Source organism: Chelonoidis abingdonii, chromosome 22 (genome assembly GCF_003597395.2).
Source record: "Chelonoidis abingdonii isolate Lonesome George chromosome 22, CheloAbing_2.0, whole genome shotgun sequence".
Lineage (NCBI taxonomy): Eukaryota > Metazoa > Chordata > Testudines > Testudinidae > Chelonoidis > Chelonoidis abingdonii.
In genome coordinates, this window is record NC_133790.1 from 29,730,414 (window position 1) to 29,749,498 (window position 19,085).

Below are 19,085 nucleotides of genomic sequence, written 5' to 3' on the forward strand. Positions count from 1 at the left end.
TGCTGCCTGCTTCCTATTTACAATGTCACCTCACCACTCTACGCCCGCAGCCCCCGCCATGCTGCTCCCTCAGTACATCCCCCACTTCCCCCAGCCCAGCCATGCCACTCCCCACTGCACCCCCTAACTCCCCCAGCCCAGCCCCCACAACCTGTCTGTGACTCCCCCAGACCAGCCCCAGCTGTGCCACCCCCTGCACCCCAGCTACCACAGGCCAGCACTAGTGTCCCCTCCCCACAGCCTAAGGAGGGGGAGGCAGGGCCCTCAGCACACAGCCCCGCAGTTCCTTTGGGGAGGGGCAGCCTCCCAGCGCCACCCATGCCCATCCAGGCAGTGCACCCAGCTCCCCTCCTGTGCCCTGACAGTGCCAGCACCTGACCCCTTCATCAGCATCTCGTGCATGGATCTCACCCGCAGGAGGAAGGCCTGCACCTGGGCTCTGGGCCAGCGCTGCCCAGCCTGGGGGCAGAGAGAGCACAATGCACAGACAGGAGGTGGCTGCCGGCCCAGGCCAGGCCCCCCTACCCTCCATGGGCCATAGGGGCAGGATTTCCTCTGGGGCGGGGTAAGAGACACAGCCCACCCCAGCTTGGGGTCCTCAGGGGGTCCCCATCTTCACCCTGGGCCCTCCCTCCCCATGGCCTTGGTGCACACAGCCCAGTGCCAGCGTTGGCAGGGAAGCTGTTCCCCCCGCTCCCCCAGCCTGCTCCACCCACCGGAGCCAAACCTCTCTGCCTCACAGGCCACTCCCCGCCAGCTGCTGCCACCCCATCGGGGGCTCCGAGCAGGCAGCTCCAGCCCCACCAGCTGACTCTGCTTTGACACCAGCTCGCCCAGGGGGCGCTGAGCTCCCGTGAGCACCTGGCAGGGCTGGTAAATAAAGCATCAGCCAGGCAGATCAGGTTCCCAGGCAGCGAGCGGCAGCAGAAGTGAAGTGCCCACCCTCAGCCTGCCCCGTCTAGGGCCCAGGAGCTCGCAGTGCCCTCCGCAGGGGCCCCTGGAATAAAGCACCCCCCCAGCAGCCACACTGCTCACGCTCCACATGGGCACCTGAGAGCATGGTCCCCTTGGCCCCCCGCCCAAGCACCTGCCAGCCCCACAGCGCACTCCATGCCGTTGGCCGCCCGTACCTGGAAGGGGTCGTGGGCTGCTCCTCCTGCCCCTCTCCCCTGCGGACAGCCTTGGCGCCCACCTGGCAGCTGCACTCTCCCACCGGGCAGACCCAGTTCCGTGCCCTCCACGCTAATACCTTAATGAGAGCTGACGGGCGAGCCGGCACTGCAGCCAGGCCACGGGGCCACGTTAGCTCATTAGTGCGGGAGAAGCCACCCCCCCACACACACTCAGCAAGAGCTGTCCTTGCCGAAAGCGCGGCTCCCGCAGAGGTGCTGCCCTCCCCCGCCAATCTGCTCTGCGGATGCCCCTCAGTTTCGACCCACAGACCCCCACTGCTCCCTCAGAGCAGGGCTCAGGAGCACCAGGGCTGCGGGGTGGCGGCTGGGCTGGAGCCCATGTGGCTGCTCCTATAGGGAGCGCCCCCCCCAACCGAGTGCAGCCCCCGCCGGGACCTGGACACAGAGCGGCTGAGCTGCAGACTCGGCCTGAGGTGCCTCATGTTCCCTGCAGAGGGACAGGACAGCTCAGCCCCTCCTGCAGCTCCAGGGGCCGTGTGGAACATCACAGTGGTGCTGCATCTCCTGGGGAAGGGGAGATGTAGAGACCTGTGCCACAAGGGGGAGCCACCCACAGGGGCTCGTGCCAGACCCAGTGCCATCCTGGGCCCCACAGCCGCTGGGCCCCTAACAACACTGCAGCCTGGCCCTGATGCCTTTGTTTTTCCTAAACACTGCAACACGCCTGAGTGCTCTGCATTACCCTACATGGCCAAGAGTGCCAACCATGCCTGGCCAGCTCAGGTCCTGCCCGCATGCGCCCACCCCCTCTCTTCCCACTTGGGGGCACACGCCTGGCTACACACGCCTGCCCCTCGCCCTGGGGACATGTCCAGCTGCACACGTCTGCCTCCCCTGCAGATTTCCCTTCACTGGCTCAGCTCCAAGGACCACCCCCCACACACGCGCGCGCACACACACACCCCATCCCCTCCCCTGGTACACACACCTCCCCCCGCAACTAGCCCCCCTGGTGCACGCCTGGCCACATGCAGGAATCCCAGCTCCAAGCAGCCGTCTAGGGGCTAGGTGGCCACTCCCCGACGCCAGCCAGCTCTGACCCCCTAGGAGAAGGAAGGCAGCAGAGAAGGGTACGTTTTCCAGTCCTCCCAAGAATCTCACTCTGGAGCCATGATGGGCAGGGTCTGGCCCAGGTGGCTCCATGCTGCGCCCAGCAGGGTCTGGGGCAGAGGTATCACCCCGCACTCTTGGGAGGGCTCTGGGGTCCTGTCCCGTGGCTCATGGGGTCACCCGGCCCCCAGAGTGAGGCCAGGATCCCCAGAGGGTGTGGGGGGAAGGGGACACACTCCTCACGCTGGGCTGCCGCCCTGACACAGAGCACACCATCACAGAGCTCCTGGAGTAACACTGCTGGGACCTGGCCACCAGGGGGGGCAGCTGCGACAGCTCCCAACCAGGCACTGGCCAGGCTCAGTTGTGAGCCCCCCACCGCCAACTCAGCAAACACCCTGGGAGGCTGGGGACAGGCCTGGCCCAATCCCAGCAGGGAGCCGCGGGGCCCATAGCCAGGCCGGGGCTGGATCTGGTTTCACAGCAGAACCAGTGGAGGCCCAGGGACTTGCTTCCCTCCCCACCCGCTTCGCACAGCTTGAGCCCCCCAGTGCCTGGCACCTGCTCTGTGCCCCCCCGACCCAGCCAGCCAGGGCTGGCAAACTCCTATACCTGCCGGCTCAAGGGCTGAAGCATCCTTCCGTTGTGCAGGGCAGGGCGATCACGCTGGTAAAGCGCCCGCCCTCAGGGACAGCCTGCACCGGGCGCGAGGTGCCCAGGTAAGGGCATAGCATGCGGCAGGGCAGGACTCAGACGCCTGCAGGGGCAGCAGAGCCCTCGTGTGCACCCAGGCCCGCAGCGGTGGGGGGCTCACCTTGCTGGCTGTGCTGACCCTGCCAGTGCAGCTAGCGGTGCTGCTGCTGCTGCTGATCCGGATGGGTGAGCTCTGCAGCCCCAGGGTCAGCTCTAGGAAGGGAGGGCACGAGAGGCTGAGAGCCAGCTGGGGCCAGCCAGCATTGGGCACGGCTAGCTCAGAACGTCCCCCCGCCCCCAACACTCACACCAGCACCTCACGGAGCTACCTAGGGCTCAGACTCGACCCCCGCAACTGCCGGGCCCTAGAGGACACAGCCCCCCACCCTCTCAGATCCCATTCCCCCAGTGCCAGGGCTCACCATGCAGAGCAAAGCCCACTCCTGCTGATGGCACAGCTGGCCTCTGCACAGGGAGGGTCCAGAGACACAGGGATCCCCCCTAGGAAACCCAGATTCCCCAGCAGGGGACCTGCCTGCTCCACAGTGACAGACTTGAGGCCCCCAGGCGCTTCCCAGCTCTGGGGCAGGACTGGGAGGGATCCTTCCCTGGGGGTGAGGACCCAGTGCCCAGGGAGCTTCCCACAGCCCTTCGGCTGGAGTCGAGCCTCCCCTGGCTGGGAGAGGGGGCAGCCAGCCCTGGGGCCATACAGCCCAGCTCCAAGAGCGGGTCGAGGCTCTGCTGATTTCCCTGTGAGCCCCACTGATCTGCCCTGGGGAGAGGGGGAACCATGGGGCGGCTGCTCAAAGGCATCCTAGCGTGGTAGCCAGGAGGGGGCCAGGGCTAGGCTGCACCTCCACATGGCTGCAGAGCCAGCCCCACCTGGGGACGCTCAGGAGCGGCTGCCCTTTGCTCCCAGGAGCAGAGCCGTGAGACCAGCACGTCGGCAGCTCAGCCCTGCCACCATGGCAGCTGTGGAACCTACCTGTCCGCTGGCTGCCCGGCGTGCTCACGATGCGGCTGCTGATGGGCTGGGCCCTGCCATCCTTGATCTCGATGGTGAAGAGTGTTTTCATGGTGTCCTCGTCCCTGGCGCTGGCCTTGGTGCCGCACGCAGGAGGCTGGGCCCGGGCCGGGCTGCTGGGCAGAGAGGCAGCGTGCTGGGTGCCAGGCTCCTCTGTGCAGGACGAGCTCCCCACGGCGTTTTCAATGTGCCTCTGGGGGGAAGTCAGCTGGCCGCCCTGCAATTGGCCAGCCTGGCTCCTCCCCACAGAGCTGCCCTCCTCTTTAGGGCAGGCTGGGCCCCCAGCCATCGCAGCCTCTGCCTCCGAGGAGGAGGTGCGGCGCTCCGCACTACTGCTGGCTGGGGGGCCCCCTGAGCCCTCCTTGGCTCCCCGGAGGGCAGCATGGCCTGGAGGCGCCGGGCTGAGTCCGCACCGGGGACCGCTGGGTAAGTCTGCTGTGCGCTGGGCACCCTGGGGGCGCAGGAGCTGCTGCTGCAGGACCCAGGAGCCTTTGCCAGGGCTCTCCCACTTCTGGCTGCAGGACCTCGGACCAGGCTGGGCCAGGGAGTCCGAGGTGAACTTGCGGACGCGCTCCCGCACCGAGTTGGCTCTCTGGAAGGGCTGCTCCCGTGTGGGCTCTGGAAGGGGAGACAGGAGTCGAGTGAGGACTCGAGCCATTCGTCCGCCTGTAGGTACAGAGCCTGACTGGCACTGGTGCGCTTTGCCCGGGAGGGGCCACATGGCATCCCCACCCCCAGCTCAGTCAGGTTTCAGGAGGACCCTGCCAGCCCATTACCCCAGAAGGGGGAGCACAGAGGCAGCCTTGCACCATCTCTCATGCCCTCGGGACAGGTGCCCTGCCCCAAAGGGTGGCTGGCATGCTCCCTGGAGAAGCCAGGGCCAGGGCCCCTTCCCACCCCATCCCTGGAGCGGCAGCGGGCAGTGTCACAGAGATCTCCTTCCGGGGCTCCTGTTGCATGAAGGATATGGGGCAGAGCACAGGCTAGGGGGCAAGGGGAGGGGGCGTTACCTGTGCTGTGGGCCGGGAGAGGGGAGAACGGCGCAGATGGCATGTGGGCATAGCGGCGGAGATCCTGGCAGGCAGGGGTTCCTGGCACATCATCACTGCCCGGGGAAAGCCCACCTACAGTGGTAGCCATGAGCGTCCGCCCTGGGAACCTGGCCCCAGGGGTTACACTTGGCCAAACCAGGACCCCTGACTCTCCATGAGCACAGATAACAGTCCTGTGCCGCCAGCCACCAGCGCCCCCATGCCCTCCGCTATGACTGGTCCTGCCACACAGCCTGGGCCAGGGGCTAGTCCAGCAGGTGAGCTCCAGGGTGCAGCCCTGCAGTGAGAGCTATGGGGAGGGGCTGCCCTGGGGGCTGCGGGAGACATCCCCCTGCCCAGAGGGGCAATTGCAGCCACCGCAGTGCGCACTGTGCAGCTCCTGCTCCACACGCAGCCCTGGCACTGTCATCCCCAGGACCCCCTGCTCTAGGGCAGGGACATGAGCACCACGCAAGAGCCAGGCTCTCACAGCGGGACCCTGAGCCCACCTCTGCCAGGCCCCGGCCCAGCCAAGCAGTCACCCTCTGACGGCTGTTGGGGAGCCTGGGGGCTTGACCCATTCCACAGGGGGACTCTCTTAGCCATGGAGAGGGGCCTGGAGTGATGCATGGGGAGGTACCTGTCCCAGCTCTGAGCAGACCCCACAGCTGTAGGTATCCAGGCCTCCTCCCTGCCCCTCCTCCACCCTCCCGCTGCCAATTCTCACCCGGCCTTGCTCAGTGCCTAGGGGCAGCACCTGCTGGGCCTTATTCCCCTGCCCAGTTGGAGAGGGCCCCCGCCTCACGCCCCGGCGCAGGAAAGTCAGGGGGGCTGTCACAGAGATGACCACCCCCAGGGGGTACTGGAGAAGGGCTACGCACAATGAACCTGCCTCCGCCTGGGAGAGGGAACCCGAGAGCCTGTCCTGCAGGGAACTCCTGACTCAGCCCCTCCCCAGCCTAGCAGAGACCCTAGCAGGTTGAGTCAGGGGAGCAGGAGGCTGCCCAGGACCTCAGCTATTTCCTCCAGCTCCCCAAGCCGCAGCAGCCAGCAAGGGGGGGAGGCCCAGGAGCTGCCTGGCGCAGCAGGCCCACGGTACGAGTCGAAGCATGGGGCGGTCCCCGAGCAGGGAGCCCAGCTCCACTGCTAAGATGCCTCCAGCCAGCAGAGTGGGGTGGAGGGCCAGGAGAGCCCAGAGTGGTGCCGAGCCGCCCGCCTTATTGGGCTAAAGAATGTAAAAGGCCAGAGTTTGCTGCACACAGGGATTCCCTTTCATGGCCCTGCAGCAGTCCAGCGAGCAGGCAGGGGATGTCAGCAGCACCAGCCCGGCCCCGCTCCCACATCAGCAGCTGATGAGCAGGGTCAGGGAGGGGTCACAGGCCTGGGTCACAGGGACACTGGGGGCACCCCCTCCAGGACCCCACGCAGACCTGAACCAGTCTCCCAAGGCACCGCCATGTTTGTGCCCCCTGCCATCGCTCTCCACCAGGAGGGGTCTGGATTTTGCCTGGGAAGCTTGTCCCATCCCGGGGGGGCGGTGGAGGGTGGGTGCATATCCCCAGCTCGAGCACAGATCCAGCTCTGCCCAGCCAGAAGCCCAGAGGTTGGTCACAGAAGGCTCAACTTCTTCAAACAGCCAGACCGGAGCAGCAAGGACACAGGCTGGCCAGGAGCGCCAGCAAGGCCACGCCACCTCCCCTGGAGGGCAGCACTGAGCTCAGAGCCCACAGCGCCACCCACTGACCTGCCTTGGAGAGTGGCACCACTGCAAGGAAGCCCACAGCTCCGCCCACCCACGTCATCCACCACCACAAGGAACTCCAAGCCGTTTCTGCAGCCAGCCCAGAGGGAAGCACCACGGCGGGGGAAGGGGTTTGGGGGGGGGCGTGCAGCATCCCCAAACAAAGTGGTTCACAGCACAGCCACACTGGAAGGGGCACTGCTGTGGGGAAGCTCGCAGCCCCAAGGAGGAGACTAACACAGGGGAGCTCCCAGAACTGCCCACACAAGCACCTCCAGCAGAAGCATTGCTGGATGTCTGCAAAACACCTCCAGACAGGGGTCCCGCCACTTGCACAAGTCAACGTGGCCAGCACGGAGCTACTGCGGAGAAGCTCGCAGCGTCACTGGAGAGGGGGCACTGCTGCAGAGAAACTCGCAACCTCGGTGCCCCAGCATACAAGGAAGCCCTCACTTGATGCAGGAAGGTCCTTATGCAGACAGCCCATATACATTAGTGGGCACCAACTCCCGGCAGGGGCTCCCTGACCACAAGCCCCGGCCAGGCACAGCTGGGGATGGCTGGCGGGAGGGGCTGGCGCTGTGACTGCATCTTACCAGCTCGCGTCTTGTTGGCGGCGCTGGCCGGCTTCTCGGGCGCTTGGCTTTTGACACAGACGCTGACCTGGGGGAAGGGGGAGGTGGGGGGTTAGTCCCAGCAACTCCTCAACCTGACAGGTGCCAGATGGGGCTGGGTAGTGCCTACCTGGCCCTCCTCCCCCAGCTCTACCCAACCCCCTCAATCCCACCACACAGCCCCTGATAACCCGGCCCCAGCTCGGGTGACCAGACGTCCCAATATGTAGGTGTTTGTCTGCGTCCCAACCGATCTTTGGTCAGGACGCAATTTGTCCCGATATTTCGTTCCATCGGCAGCACTCGGCTCCCCCCCGACCGCGCTGCTCCCCCGGCAGCTCTCAGCTACCCCTCCACCCCCGTTGCTCCACTGGCAGCACTCGCCCCCCACCCCCCGCCACTGCCTGCCGGCAGCACTCAGCTACCCCCGCCCCCTTGCTCCACTGGCAGCACTCAGCTACCCCCCCCCCCGCCACTGCTCCGCGGCAGCACTCGCCCCCCCCCACTGCCTCCACCGACAGCACTCGCCCCCCTCCCCCGCGCTACTGCACGGCAGCACTCCGCTCCCTCCGACCCCGCTGCAGCACTCGCCCGTTTTTTTTTTGCTCCACTGGCGGACGCCCCCCCACGTGTCCTGATATTTTTCTCCCTCTCACCTGCTCACCCTAGCCCCAGCCCCGCTGATGCGCCCCACTCCTGACCTGCAGCCCCCTGCCATGCCACTCTGGGACCCTGGAGAGGCGGGGTGGGACCTTGCAAGGCACAGAGTAGTTCTGTGTCGCTGATAAAGGGGGACGTGTTAAGCCCCAGACTCATTTCGCTCACGTCCTGTTTCAGGCTTGGAAAGCGGGTCCTAGCGGCCAGCATTCGCAGTGCCCGGCTCAGCCCTGTCACATACACTCCACCCGCCGGCCCAGCAGACAGGGCAGCCACAGCCCATTTCTGGGCACCCCCCGTCAGGCCCCCCAGGAGGGGCAGCTGTCTCGTTACCTGGCTGCTCTGGCTCCCGTTGCTGGGCAGCCTCTGGTGAGTCTCCTCCGCTGGGCAGCTGTTGCCTGTGGCTGCAGGTGCCTCTTGCTGCTCTGGCCCGCCCTGGTTGGGCCCCCCACTGCCCCCTGCCTCTGGCTGGCTGGGCCCCTCGCCATCCCTCTCCGGTGTGCAGGGGCTGGTCAGGCTCACGCAGGGCTGCTCTGCCCCTGGGCCGGGCTCTGGGCTTTGGGAGCTGCACTCCGGGGGCTCGGCTCTCTGCTGCGGCTCCAGCTCCGAGGATGAGGAGCAGCGCGGGGGATGCAGCGGGTCCAGGAGCAGCAGGGTCCCTGAGGCCGGGTCTGCAGGAGAAAGAACCAGCTTCTTATGGGGGAAGGTCACCCCAGAGTCCCCCCCACATGCACACACAGCTAAACCGGCCCACCAGCCCCTCCCGAGTGAGACCCCCACTGGGGCAAACTCTCTCCCACCGCTCCCTGCTGCACAACCAACTGCCATGGCCCGGCCCTGCTTGGCAAGACCCCTGCTCGGCAAGACCCCTGCTCAGGACCAGCAGCAAAGGGGGTGCTGCCCCGACCACACACTGCAGCCCGGGAAAGGGGCGGCTGCCCCAGTCCTATGCTCTCTGCCAGGGAGAGAGCAGGCAGCCCCTACAGGCCACGACCCCATTGGGCAGAGCATAGCGGGGTCCCACCCACCCCATCCCACTGCCCCTGCACGACCAGCGGGGGAGAAGGCTCCGTGCCCTCCCTTCTGGGCCCCCAGGCTCTGCCCCGGTGTAGGACGGGCCGGATGCGGCGCTCTGGGGCAGCACTTTGCCTATGGAAATCAAGCCCCAGTGACAGGATTTACATGGACTCACCCTGGGCATCTGGTTTCTGGGGCTCTCCCCTCTGCTCACTGCGTAGCTCCCGAATCTGAGCCCGGATGCGCTCCCGCTCCTCCAGGTCCTCTAGCTGTGCCCAGGAGACAGGAACGTGAGCGTCAGGTCAGCCAGCCCAGCTGCCAGCTCCCCCCCCAACAGGGAGCACCCAGCTGCGGGCCCCTGGCCAGCCTGTCCTTGCCCACCCCCCAGCACTGGGCGTTTACATTAACCCTGCTTTGACCCTCCTTCCGGAGAGTTCCCAAGTAGCCCCCCGATGGGGCCTGGGGCTGGCAGTGGGCAGCCTGTGAGCTGTGCGACACCTGATTGGAGGCAGAGATGAGGAGAACCTGGCTGGCCCCGAGCCCAATGGGGGACATTGGCTTCCCCTGGGGAGGGCTCAGTACTCCTCACTGCCCAGCCTGCCCTGGGGACTGGGAAGTACAGGCCACCCCCTTACATATCTCCTCAGGAGTCTGGAGCAAGCCCTCAGCAGCCTGCCATGCTCCTCTGGGGACGGGTTCGAATCCAGCCCAGGGAGGAAGTGGCTGGAAGACCCCAGGGTGACGGAAAAACGGCTCAGGCCAGCTCCTACTCCCCAAGCCAGCCAGTCAGCCCTTCTCTCAAGGGGGCGAGAACTGAAGAGCCCCAGGAGGCTGATCTCGAGGGCTCTCTGAGGGCTAGCGGGGGGCCAGGTATGCAAGGCAGGGCCAGCAGAGGTGGAGGGGTGGGTACCTGAGCAGGGAAGGGTACACGAGCAGGCCACTTGGCAAAGCTGGCCCTGCCCCTGCTGCCCTTATTCTGCGGGAAGAGAGCTCCCCCTAGGCCCCAGCGCTTGGGTCACACAGGCAGTGAGCGTGCGGGGCAGCTCTCAGGCTAATGCTTGCAGGCCCAGGCACCATCCCGCAGCGTCCCACAAGCCCTGGCCAGGCAGAGGAGACTTCAGGCTTGGCTAGTCTCCCTCCTGCTTTCAGGAAGAAACCCTCAAGGTCCCCCTGGCACAAATCTGCTGCCCAGAACAGCTGTGGGAAACCCACCCCCAGGGCTCAGGGATGGCAGGGTGGGACCATGGTGATTACCCATGGGGCTGTGGGGTCCCAGGGTGCCCTGAGATACAAGAGGGAGGAATGGCACCCAGCGACAGTGGGCACCCTAGAGGGCACCGAGGATGCATGGGGGGGAAGCCTGGGACATGATGGAGCCAGCCCAATGCCCAGCATATTGGGCACGTGGTGGGAGACTGCCCCCAAGTGCAGCGATAGCACGTGTGGGTGTGGGCACATCCCCGGCTCACTGCAGAGCCCTACACTAACCCTCTGCCCCAGGCCTCCCAGTTCCTGCAGGGCCCCCCCGGCCCCACACCTCACTGGCGAGCTCTCTCCTGCCCCACTTACCACAGAGCTGCCCCCGTCCGCACTCTCCTGCCCCTTGGAAGCCAGTGGCTCATTTTCCCCTTTCCGGCTGCTGTGGGCTCTCCCTGCCGAGGCTGCAGCTGGAAGGGAGGGAGGAAGGAACCGGTTAATGGGGAGCTGGCCCAGGGCAGTGCCAGGCTAGGCCTGCACAAGGAGCCAGGGGAGGGGGGGCGTACCCTCAATCTCATTGGCCCGCAGCTTGCGGATGGCGGCCCGGATCAGCTTGCGCTCCTCGTACTCGCCAGCTCCTCGCAGCTGTGGCAGAAAGGGACACGACATGGACTCTCAGCTCCACAGCCACCCCAGGCTCCTGGCACGATGGGGGAGGGAGCGCCCCCAGCGCCAGGTCCAGCCCACCCAGGCTCGGCTGCAGCCCACTCCCATACGGGCCAGGCCGGTTCAGCAGCCACCAGAAACCTGTCTAGGCCTATGATCCGCCAGGCACAGTGCAGGTTCCCAGACGACCCTCTGCCGCTGCTCCGTGCATGGGCACCAGGCTTGCCCTGCCATGCAAGGGCCAGGAAGGGAGGAAGCACAGAGCAGGGATTACAGTGGATGGTTGGGAGCCAGGACTCCTGGGTTCTAGTGATAGTTCTGCCACAAACTCCCCATGGTACCTGGGGAAGGCAAGTCCCCGCCTTGCCTCAGTTTCCCCACAGCTAGGTGGTCAGGCACTACCCCGGGGGAACAGTGCTCCAGACGCTCTCACTGAACGCTGCCTACTGGGTGCAAGGGTGGGAGGTGCAGCACCTGCTGGGGAGGAGGTCACATGCCAGGCAAACTAGCCGACAGCCCCTTCCTCCCGCCTGCACCCCCATGCCAGCGGGAGACCGAGCCGCCTGCATCCTCCCCACCGCCCATCCACCAGGACCCTGCAGCCCTAGACTCAGGTCCCCTTGGCGGGACACCCTCCACTGCCCTGCTCCTTCAGCCCTAGGCCCCAAGAGGGAGACCCTACAGCGTGCCAGTTGACAGCCAGCTCTGCCCCACGCTGCCATATGCACAGCTCTGCCCCAGCCATGCCCAGGTCGTGAGAGGTCCCAATCTCAACTGTTCCATTGGCACTATGGCAAGTGCCCACCCTGCTCCAGGCACCAGGGGATCCATGCCCGCCCATCTCTCTGCGCCTTGCCAGCAGCCTGACGGCGCTGCTCAGGCACTGCCTGGCCACAGCTCCCCTGCACGCTGCTCAGACAGGGTAGCTGATGGGAGCAGAAGGTGATGGGACATGGCAGCTGGGGGAGCGGAGGAGAGTGAGCAGACGGGGGAGGGCACTGACAAGACCAGGGGACCCCCAGCCAGAGTGTGCGAGCAGTAGCAAGGGTACAGCAATGGACCTGCACCCTGGCCTGTTTCACTGAGGGGAAACTGAGGCACAGAGAGGGTCAAGGACATGGCCTGCCCAAGGTTACACAACGAGTAAGGGGCACAGCTGGGAACAGAACCCAGGAGTCCTAGCTCCCCATCCTGTGCTCAGCTGCTTTGATCACAGGAAAGGAGAGGGAGTGGCGTGAGCCGAGTTGGAAGGCAGCAAGCACCCTGGCTGGAACCAGATTCCCCCCACCCCACAGCCAGGGCAGAGCACAGACCTTCCTCCCGGAATGGAGCCAGAGCAGAGTCAATCCCTCCCCCAGAGGGCAGCCAGCAGCCCACGCCCTGGAGGGCAACTCACCAGAGCTGTCAGCTCCTCCACATCTGTGATGGAGTCAAGCTTCCCGGAGAGCAGTGCCAGGGATTTCTGCTGCTCCTCCTCCAGCCGCTGAGACCTGCAGAGAGACAGTCTGACCAGGGGCACGCAGGCTGCTGGCAAGGGATACGTGCCCCACCTGGTGCAGGCTGGGGAACAGGGCTGTCCCCCAGTGCCAGAAATCCAAGTGCACGCTCAGCTTCCTGGGGATGCAAGCAGGGAGGGGCCCAGACGGCATGATGCCAGGATGGGGGCACTTCCCCTAAGCCAAGCTGCAGCTTCTCCTCTGTGGGGACCAGGGACGCGGAGCAAGTCTGCAGCCCAGGGGCTGCCATCCCAGCCGGCCTCAGCCCACACGGGTCCTACGGCAGGAGGAACAGGCATCCGGGGAGCAGTGTGCAGTGAGCACCGGCCTCCCTGCCAGGGCACTGCCATCCCTGCTGGGAGGGGCAAAGACTCTGCTCCATAAACCAGGCCCATTGGGCCAGGGTGGGCAGCACACCCCATGCCCCAGCCCTACACTCACCGCAGCCAGTTCTCCTTGTTCTCCTGCCGGTGGCTGCCACGCTCTGAGCGGAAGCGCTTGGATGCCAGAGCCTCCTCGTCCCGCTCCAGCTCCTGGCGCCGCAGCTCCCGGATGGCCGAGCGGATCTGGCGCCGCTCAGCGAGATCCAGCGTGGCCTCCAGCTGAGAAGCAGAGCAGAGCGAGGAGGTCACCCGGGACGGATAGAGCCTGCTATTTATCCAGCCCCCTTCTCCCGAGAGAGCTGCAGTGAGTGCCACCCCTGCAGAGCGCCCCACCCGCCGGCCCCCCCCGCCCGCGCTCAGCACAAAGGGGCTGTTTGTGCCACTGCGCTAGCTGCACGGGAGCGTCACCGCACACACTGCAGGGCACTGTCCTCTCCTCGCCAGGCAGCGTGTGCCCTTGGCACACAGTCTCCCAGCCCCAGCACACAAAGCAGAGGGCACCTACGCAGCAGGGACACTGGCATGGCTGGCAGGGCTCTCAGAGGCAGCATCACAGATGCACGTGCCAAGAGGGACAGAGAGCAGGGACTGGGCAAGAGGAGGCCAACGGGCCTTTCCCGACACTGCAGCTGGCAGAGCCTGGGCAGGGAGCAGAACACAGAGGCAAGACTTGGGCCCACACTGTCCAGCTTCAGATCATGCCACATGCCCCGGGGAGGAAAGAAGCTGGCAGCACACTCCAGGGCACATCCAGGCCAGGCCCCTCTGCAGAGACACTGAGATCTGTCCGGGGGCACAGGGTAGTGGTTGGAGGGGAAAGAAAATGGAAGGCCCAAGGGCTGGGTCTACTTGGGGCAAAGGGAGCCTGCAGAGATGGTGATGGGATGGGGTGGACAGGTACCCCCGATGCACCAATGCAATTCACCCTGCCCACCCTTCCCTATCCTGAGAGTTTGCTCTGCTTCACTGCCTGCACTGGGGGGCCCTATCCTGGGTGCTGCAGCAGCTGGAGGGAGACGCCAGAGTGGCGAGGGCAGCGTGCCAGGACACGGGAGGCCCCATTTCCTGACGTCCCATCTCGCAGTAAGCACTGATCCCCACCTCCCTTCCTTCAGGAGGGCTCTGGCTGGGAGCGATGTCCAGCCATTGTCCCCCCCACGTACACACGCACACAAAGCCAAGGCGGGAGAGCCACATTGGGCTGTCCAGAGAATGGGGAAGCAGGGGGCACAGTGCAGTGACCAAGCACTGGGCACAGGTTCTCATCAGTGACTGGGCGCCCCAAGGGAGAAGCAGCTCCCCCTTGTCTGGAGCGAACAGGGCCCCCTGCTCCATGAGCCAGAGGAGCCTGGTCAGACGCTGTTTGCAGCCACCGCACTGACCTGCCACAAGACGAGCTCTGATGGCACTCCCAGCACTGCCCAGCCCAGCACCAGTGAGCACTGGCACATGCCAGTACAGCAGGTAGGCCCATGGGAGGGGAGGGGCAGCACCTTGGGTACTGGGTGGGACAGGGAACACTGCAGATTCGGGAGTGGTTGGAGCTGGCGGGGGTGGCTGTGAAGAACTTGGGCTCCTAGCTGCACAGAGCATCCTGAGGGGCAGAGTGCCAGCTCAGAGACCTCAGGTCCAGCAACCCCCCAAACCCTGGGCAAAACAGGACATGTTTCCCCCCGACCCCATCAGCCAGTCCCCCACACGGGACACCTTGCTGCCGCTCTGGGGAAGGCTGCTCAGACAGGTCTGCAGAGTGCTGCCACGGGCAGCACCAGCCATGCAGGACAAAGGGCACCGCAGGCTCCATGTGGGCCCAGGGCCCTGGGCCTGGCCGAGGAGCCAAGGGTGGCTCCCTTGCTGTTGCTTCAGCAGCGCTCCTGCCTTGTTCTGTACAGGCACTCATCTCCAGGGACCAGACAGGGACCCCACGCCTAGGCCAGGTGCAGGAAGCCAGGCCCAGGCCTAACGGGAGAGAAGAGCCCAGAGACCCCCAGCCCCAAGGGGTGGGGACCCAGGAAACCCCAGGAAGCAAGGAAAGGAGCACAGCCAGCTGGGCCCTGCACAAGCCGGAGTGCCTCTCTGACTGCAGCATGTCAGTGCTGAAGGAGCCACTGGCTCCAGCAGCTATTTCTCATGGAATTTGTTAAAAATAAACTATTTGACCCAAACCAGCTGCTGTTCGAGATGGAGCCTTTGAGGGGTGGGAGCAGCGGTGCCAGCCCCAGCCTGGGCTCCTCCTTCTGCCTCCCCTCCCCCTGAGCACCTGGAGCCAAACAAACCCTGCAGCCCACTGACCAGGTCCAAGGGGAAAGACCCACAGTGCAGGAAGTGAACCAGCATTGCCCCCATCCCCTCGGGGGCAGGCAGCTCCCATCCCAGCAGCCCCAGCCTTTGTCCATTCCTTGGGGGACTGGGCTAGGGTGGAATTAACATCTCCAATCATCTGTAGCCTGGGCCCATTCCCCATCAGCCCCCCAACAGCCAGCTAGGGACACTGCTCCATAAACCCCCCGGGGGGGAGGCCCCACTCCAGATTCCTGGCCACACACTGCAACCGCTCAACAGAGGGTGAGTCCCCCAGGTGCCAGTCCAGGAGGCGATGGCCCCAGGCTCCCCCCAGCCCCCACTTCCCTCCTGGCAGCTCCTGCCCTGGTGCCCACTTCCAGCCTGGACAAAGCAGCGGTAGGTTGGGCCCGGATTTCACCAGCAACCTGGATTCAGCCCACATGCGATGAGGGGGGGGGGGGAGGGGGGGCACCAAGCATGGTGTGGGTTGGGTCAGCCACCAGCTCCCCCGTTTCCACAGCCAGAGCTCACAGTGCCAACATGAAGCATCATTCTGGGAGATGCCAGGCCAGCTGGACCCTCCCCCAAGAAGCCAGTGCCCTTTGGTGCCTCTGGAAGCTCATGCACCCACAGTGGGGTAAACATTGTCTGCCCCAGACCCCCTTGTGACGAAGTGGGACTGTTCTTAATGTTTCCTCTGAATACTGGGTGGATGCCTCAGTTTCCCCTATGCATTTCTTAAGTCTCCAGTGTGCATAAATGGCCGACACTCTGTATGCTGGCAACAAATGGCCAGGGCCCTTCCCTCCTGCAAGGGAATAGCTAAAGGTGAACAAAGAGGTCAGGTGACTTCCTGGCCCAGGAAAGAGACAAAGGCCAGAAAGGAGGGGCTGGAGGGGGTTTCAGTTGGGAGCTGGCTGGAGATGGGAAGTGAGGACAGACGAGTTGTCTGACTCGCTGGGCCCCAGAATGGACCTGGCTAAGAGGTCCCGTTCTCTGTACCTACAAGCTCTGTTTTAGACCGTGTTCCTGTCATCTAATAAACCTCTGTTTATCTGAGTCTAAGATGTGACTCTTAGCCTTGACTGGCTGGCTAAGAGTCACATCTGACTGTGAAGTGGGGGGTGCAGGACCCTCTGGTATCCCCAGGACCCCATCTGGACGGACTCGCTGTGGGAAGCACACGGAGGGACAGAGGATACTGAATGCTCCAAGGAGAGACCCAGGAGGTGGAGCCATGTGAGCTTCTTGCCCTGGAGACAGTCTGCTCCAAGGGAGAGGAGGCTCCCCAAAGTCCAGACTGGCTTTGTGGGGAGCAGTTTCAGAGCACTGCCCGGGGACTCTGTGACACCCCTCCCCACCACTAGGGCGCTCAATGGTGGAGTCCCTAGGAAGTGGCTCTGATGCACCAGGTTGGGGAGCTGGCAGGCACACCGGGGGGTGGGGAGACCAGCCAGTAGGGTGGCTCAGAGCTGCGCCAGATTCTGCTTCCTAGACGCTGAAGCATGAGGTGGAGCTGCTAGTCCTTGCCTGGATCCCAAACACCTGGCCCGGAACAGCTGCACAAATGGCCCACAGCTATCCAGAGCCCATAGCGCCAGGAGAGAGGGTGAGCGCGGGTCACCAGTGCTCTGCGCCATGCTGCGTTGGGTGCACTGGCCTGCCAGACCCCTTGCCCCTGGATCCCCAGAGAACAGGAGGGATTCCCTTCCCCGGAGCTCCCAGCTCATCCCCACGGTCTGATGGGGATGGGGTCAGACAGAAGAGCAGAGGGAGGAAAAGACGAGATGGAAGGGATACCAAGCAGAGATTAACTGGTGTGAGGGGGAGGGGAGATAGCCAGGTACCAGCCACGGGGCCTCTGGTGGGACCAGGTGGCAGAGTCCTGGGCATCCCTCTCCCCTTCACTCACAGGTTGCCCTGGAGCCCAGGGCACGTACACTAGGGCAAGAGGTGGCATTTTGCGGGCTACAAGGCACCTCCTGGGAGAGCGTCTGAGCCCCAGGGACGTGCTGGCGGGACCCCACTCTGAGAGGAGGCTGTCAGAGACAGCAGGGCGCTGAGTGGCACAGGGCTCACGCTGGACTGCCCGATACTCCAGAGCGTGCAAGCATAGCAGCTCCCTTCTGGAGCCATGAGCATGGTCCCGTCTGGCTCTGAGTGGAGACCCCTCCCCCTCACGCGCTGCCCATCAGCACAGTTGGTATCAGCCACACTGCAGCTGGTTCTCACACCCTGAAGCAACTGGTGCCTCTTCACAACAGCTGAGAGCAGTCCCCATGGCAGGGGGACTGCCAGCCAGGGGCCAGTGGCTCTCTTCCACACAGCCCCAGGCAGGGCTCTCTCACAGGGGGCTGCAAGCCAGGATCAGGCTCTGCCCCTGGGGCAGGGAAGCAGCTTCAGACTCCGTGGACCCTGGCAAGCAAAGCGAGTCAGTTCTGGAGAGAGGCGCAGGGAGAACAGCTGGGAAGAGACAGGGCCTCTCGCTGCTCCCCTTGGACGGGTGTGCAAGGGAGGGGCAGCTAATGCGGAAATTACCCCTTCCATTCCGGGCCTTCTCCCACCTCTTCTCAGCAGCTGCTCCAGTAAAGGGGGGGGCAGAGGGGGACTCCACACTGACTAGCCAGGCCAGTGGCTGCTATCCCCAGGAAGCAGCACCACACACATTCCCCCCACAGCCCCAGGTCAGTCATGCAGTGCCACGCACTGCGCTGGCACACGGAGCAGGCAGGAGACACCACATGGAGACACCCACCCCACCCAGCCACAGACAGGAAACCCTGCCTGGCAGCGATACCCTTTCAATCTGCAGACAGGCTGTGAGGGCTCACGCCTCCCATGAGTCAGCTCCACTGGGGTCTCTTAGATTCACAGCCCGATGCCCCCCAACCCCCACGCAGCCCGCCAAGGCTGGTACCTTGCCCCACTCTCCCCTGTGGACTCTCCCTTTTCCCCATCATCCTGGCCCCAAAGCCAAGTGCTCCTGCCTGCACTCAGCAATCCCACAGAGCCAGGATTCCACCACTCCCCACGCTCCCCCATGGCACTGCCAGGCCAGCTGTCTCAATGGCCTTTTTGGTTCAAAGCCACCCACGTTCCATTGTGGCTATGCAGGCCGGGGGCAATGAGAGACCTCAGCCCTGGGCTGCCACTGGGGCAGTCACCAGAGGCCCTGAGGGATGCAGGAGTCAGGCTCCCAGAGGACAGGAGCTCATGAGGAGCTCTGGGGAGGAAGCTGAGCTCAGCATGAGGCCCGGGGCCCAGGGCCCTTCCCCTTGCCAGGATGGGGGCACAAGCTCTGAGCGCCTCACGCCCTGCCCAGCCCAGCCAGGGATCGGTGCTCCCGCCTGTCCTCGCCCAGCAACGCTGAGCCGGACTCTTCACCTCAGGAGAGGCTACGGTGCACTGCACAGCATCCTGGGCCAGGGGGCCACCTGCCCTCCCCTTGGCAGACCCAAGCATGCCCTGCCCCGGGGTGAACCCGTAGTGGGCACACGGCAATCGTCAGCAGGCCAAGGCCAAGCCACAGCTTCCCCTCGTGACATCCCACAGCCAGAGCAGGCCGTTCTGTCCCCCGCAATGCATCTCCCGCCTGGGGCACCTGGGGCACACCCAGCCCAGGACAGCACCTCCCTCTGCCCTTCCATGGCCCAGACCTGCCTAGTGCCGTTGCCTGCTCTGCAGGGTGAGCGCACCACACTGGGCCCCCCAGGCTCCTCTCTGGAGCTTCCACAGGATCAAGAGCTTGTGGGGTGGGAAGCAGGTGCCCTGGCTCTGGGCTTCCTCCTGCAGAAGCCTGGGCCAGCCCCTGGGCCATTCAGAGTCAGAACAGTGCTAGGCCTAGCAACAGCTGACTTGGCAACATGCAAACAGTAGCTATTCCACCCCAGGGCCGAGAGCTGGGCACGTGCTGCCCCCCAGGAACCACCACCCACAAGGGCGGGCTTGGGTGCTTCCCCCCTCAGCTGCCAGCCTGCAGGGTCAGCTGCCCCCGGCAGCAGGAGCGATTAGCACACAGACCGACTCCTTCAGCCACCTGC

General features: G+C 64.9%; 2 protein-coding genes across 6 annotated transcripts in view; both read right to left on the minus strand.

Moving 5' to 3' along the window:
• Nucleotides 1-19,085, minus strand: part of LOC116817868 (2'-5'-oligoadenylate synthase 3-like) — a 209,185-nt gene that overhangs the window by 139,696 nt on the left and 50,404 nt on the right.
• SMTN (smoothelin) overlaps nt 1-19,085 on the minus strand; it is a 49,583-nt gene that overhangs the window by 20,392 nt on the left and 10,106 nt on the right. For all 5 annotated transcript variants that reach the window (XM_032768294.2, XM_075060134.1, XM_032768295.2 and 2 more), the window contains exons 3-11: nt 12,821-12,981; nt 12,280-12,373; nt 10,784-10,862; nt 10,590-10,687; nt 9,196-9,289; nt 8,337-8,674; nt 7,329-7,395; nt 3,922-4,578; nt 3,058-3,149 (exon numbers count right to left, since the gene is read on the minus strand). In XM_032768294.2, coding sequence (XP_032624185.1) covers nt 3,058-3,149; nt 3,922-4,578; nt 7,329-7,395; nt 8,337-8,674; nt 9,196-9,289; nt 10,590-10,687; nt 10,784-10,862; nt 12,280-12,373; nt 12,821-12,981 — 1,680 coding nt within the window. The remainder of the gene's footprint in view (nt 1-3,057; nt 3,150-3,921; nt 4,579-7,328; nt 7,396-8,336; nt 8,675-9,195; nt 9,290-10,589; nt 10,688-10,783; nt 10,863-12,279; nt 12,374-12,820; nt 12,982-19,085) is intronic.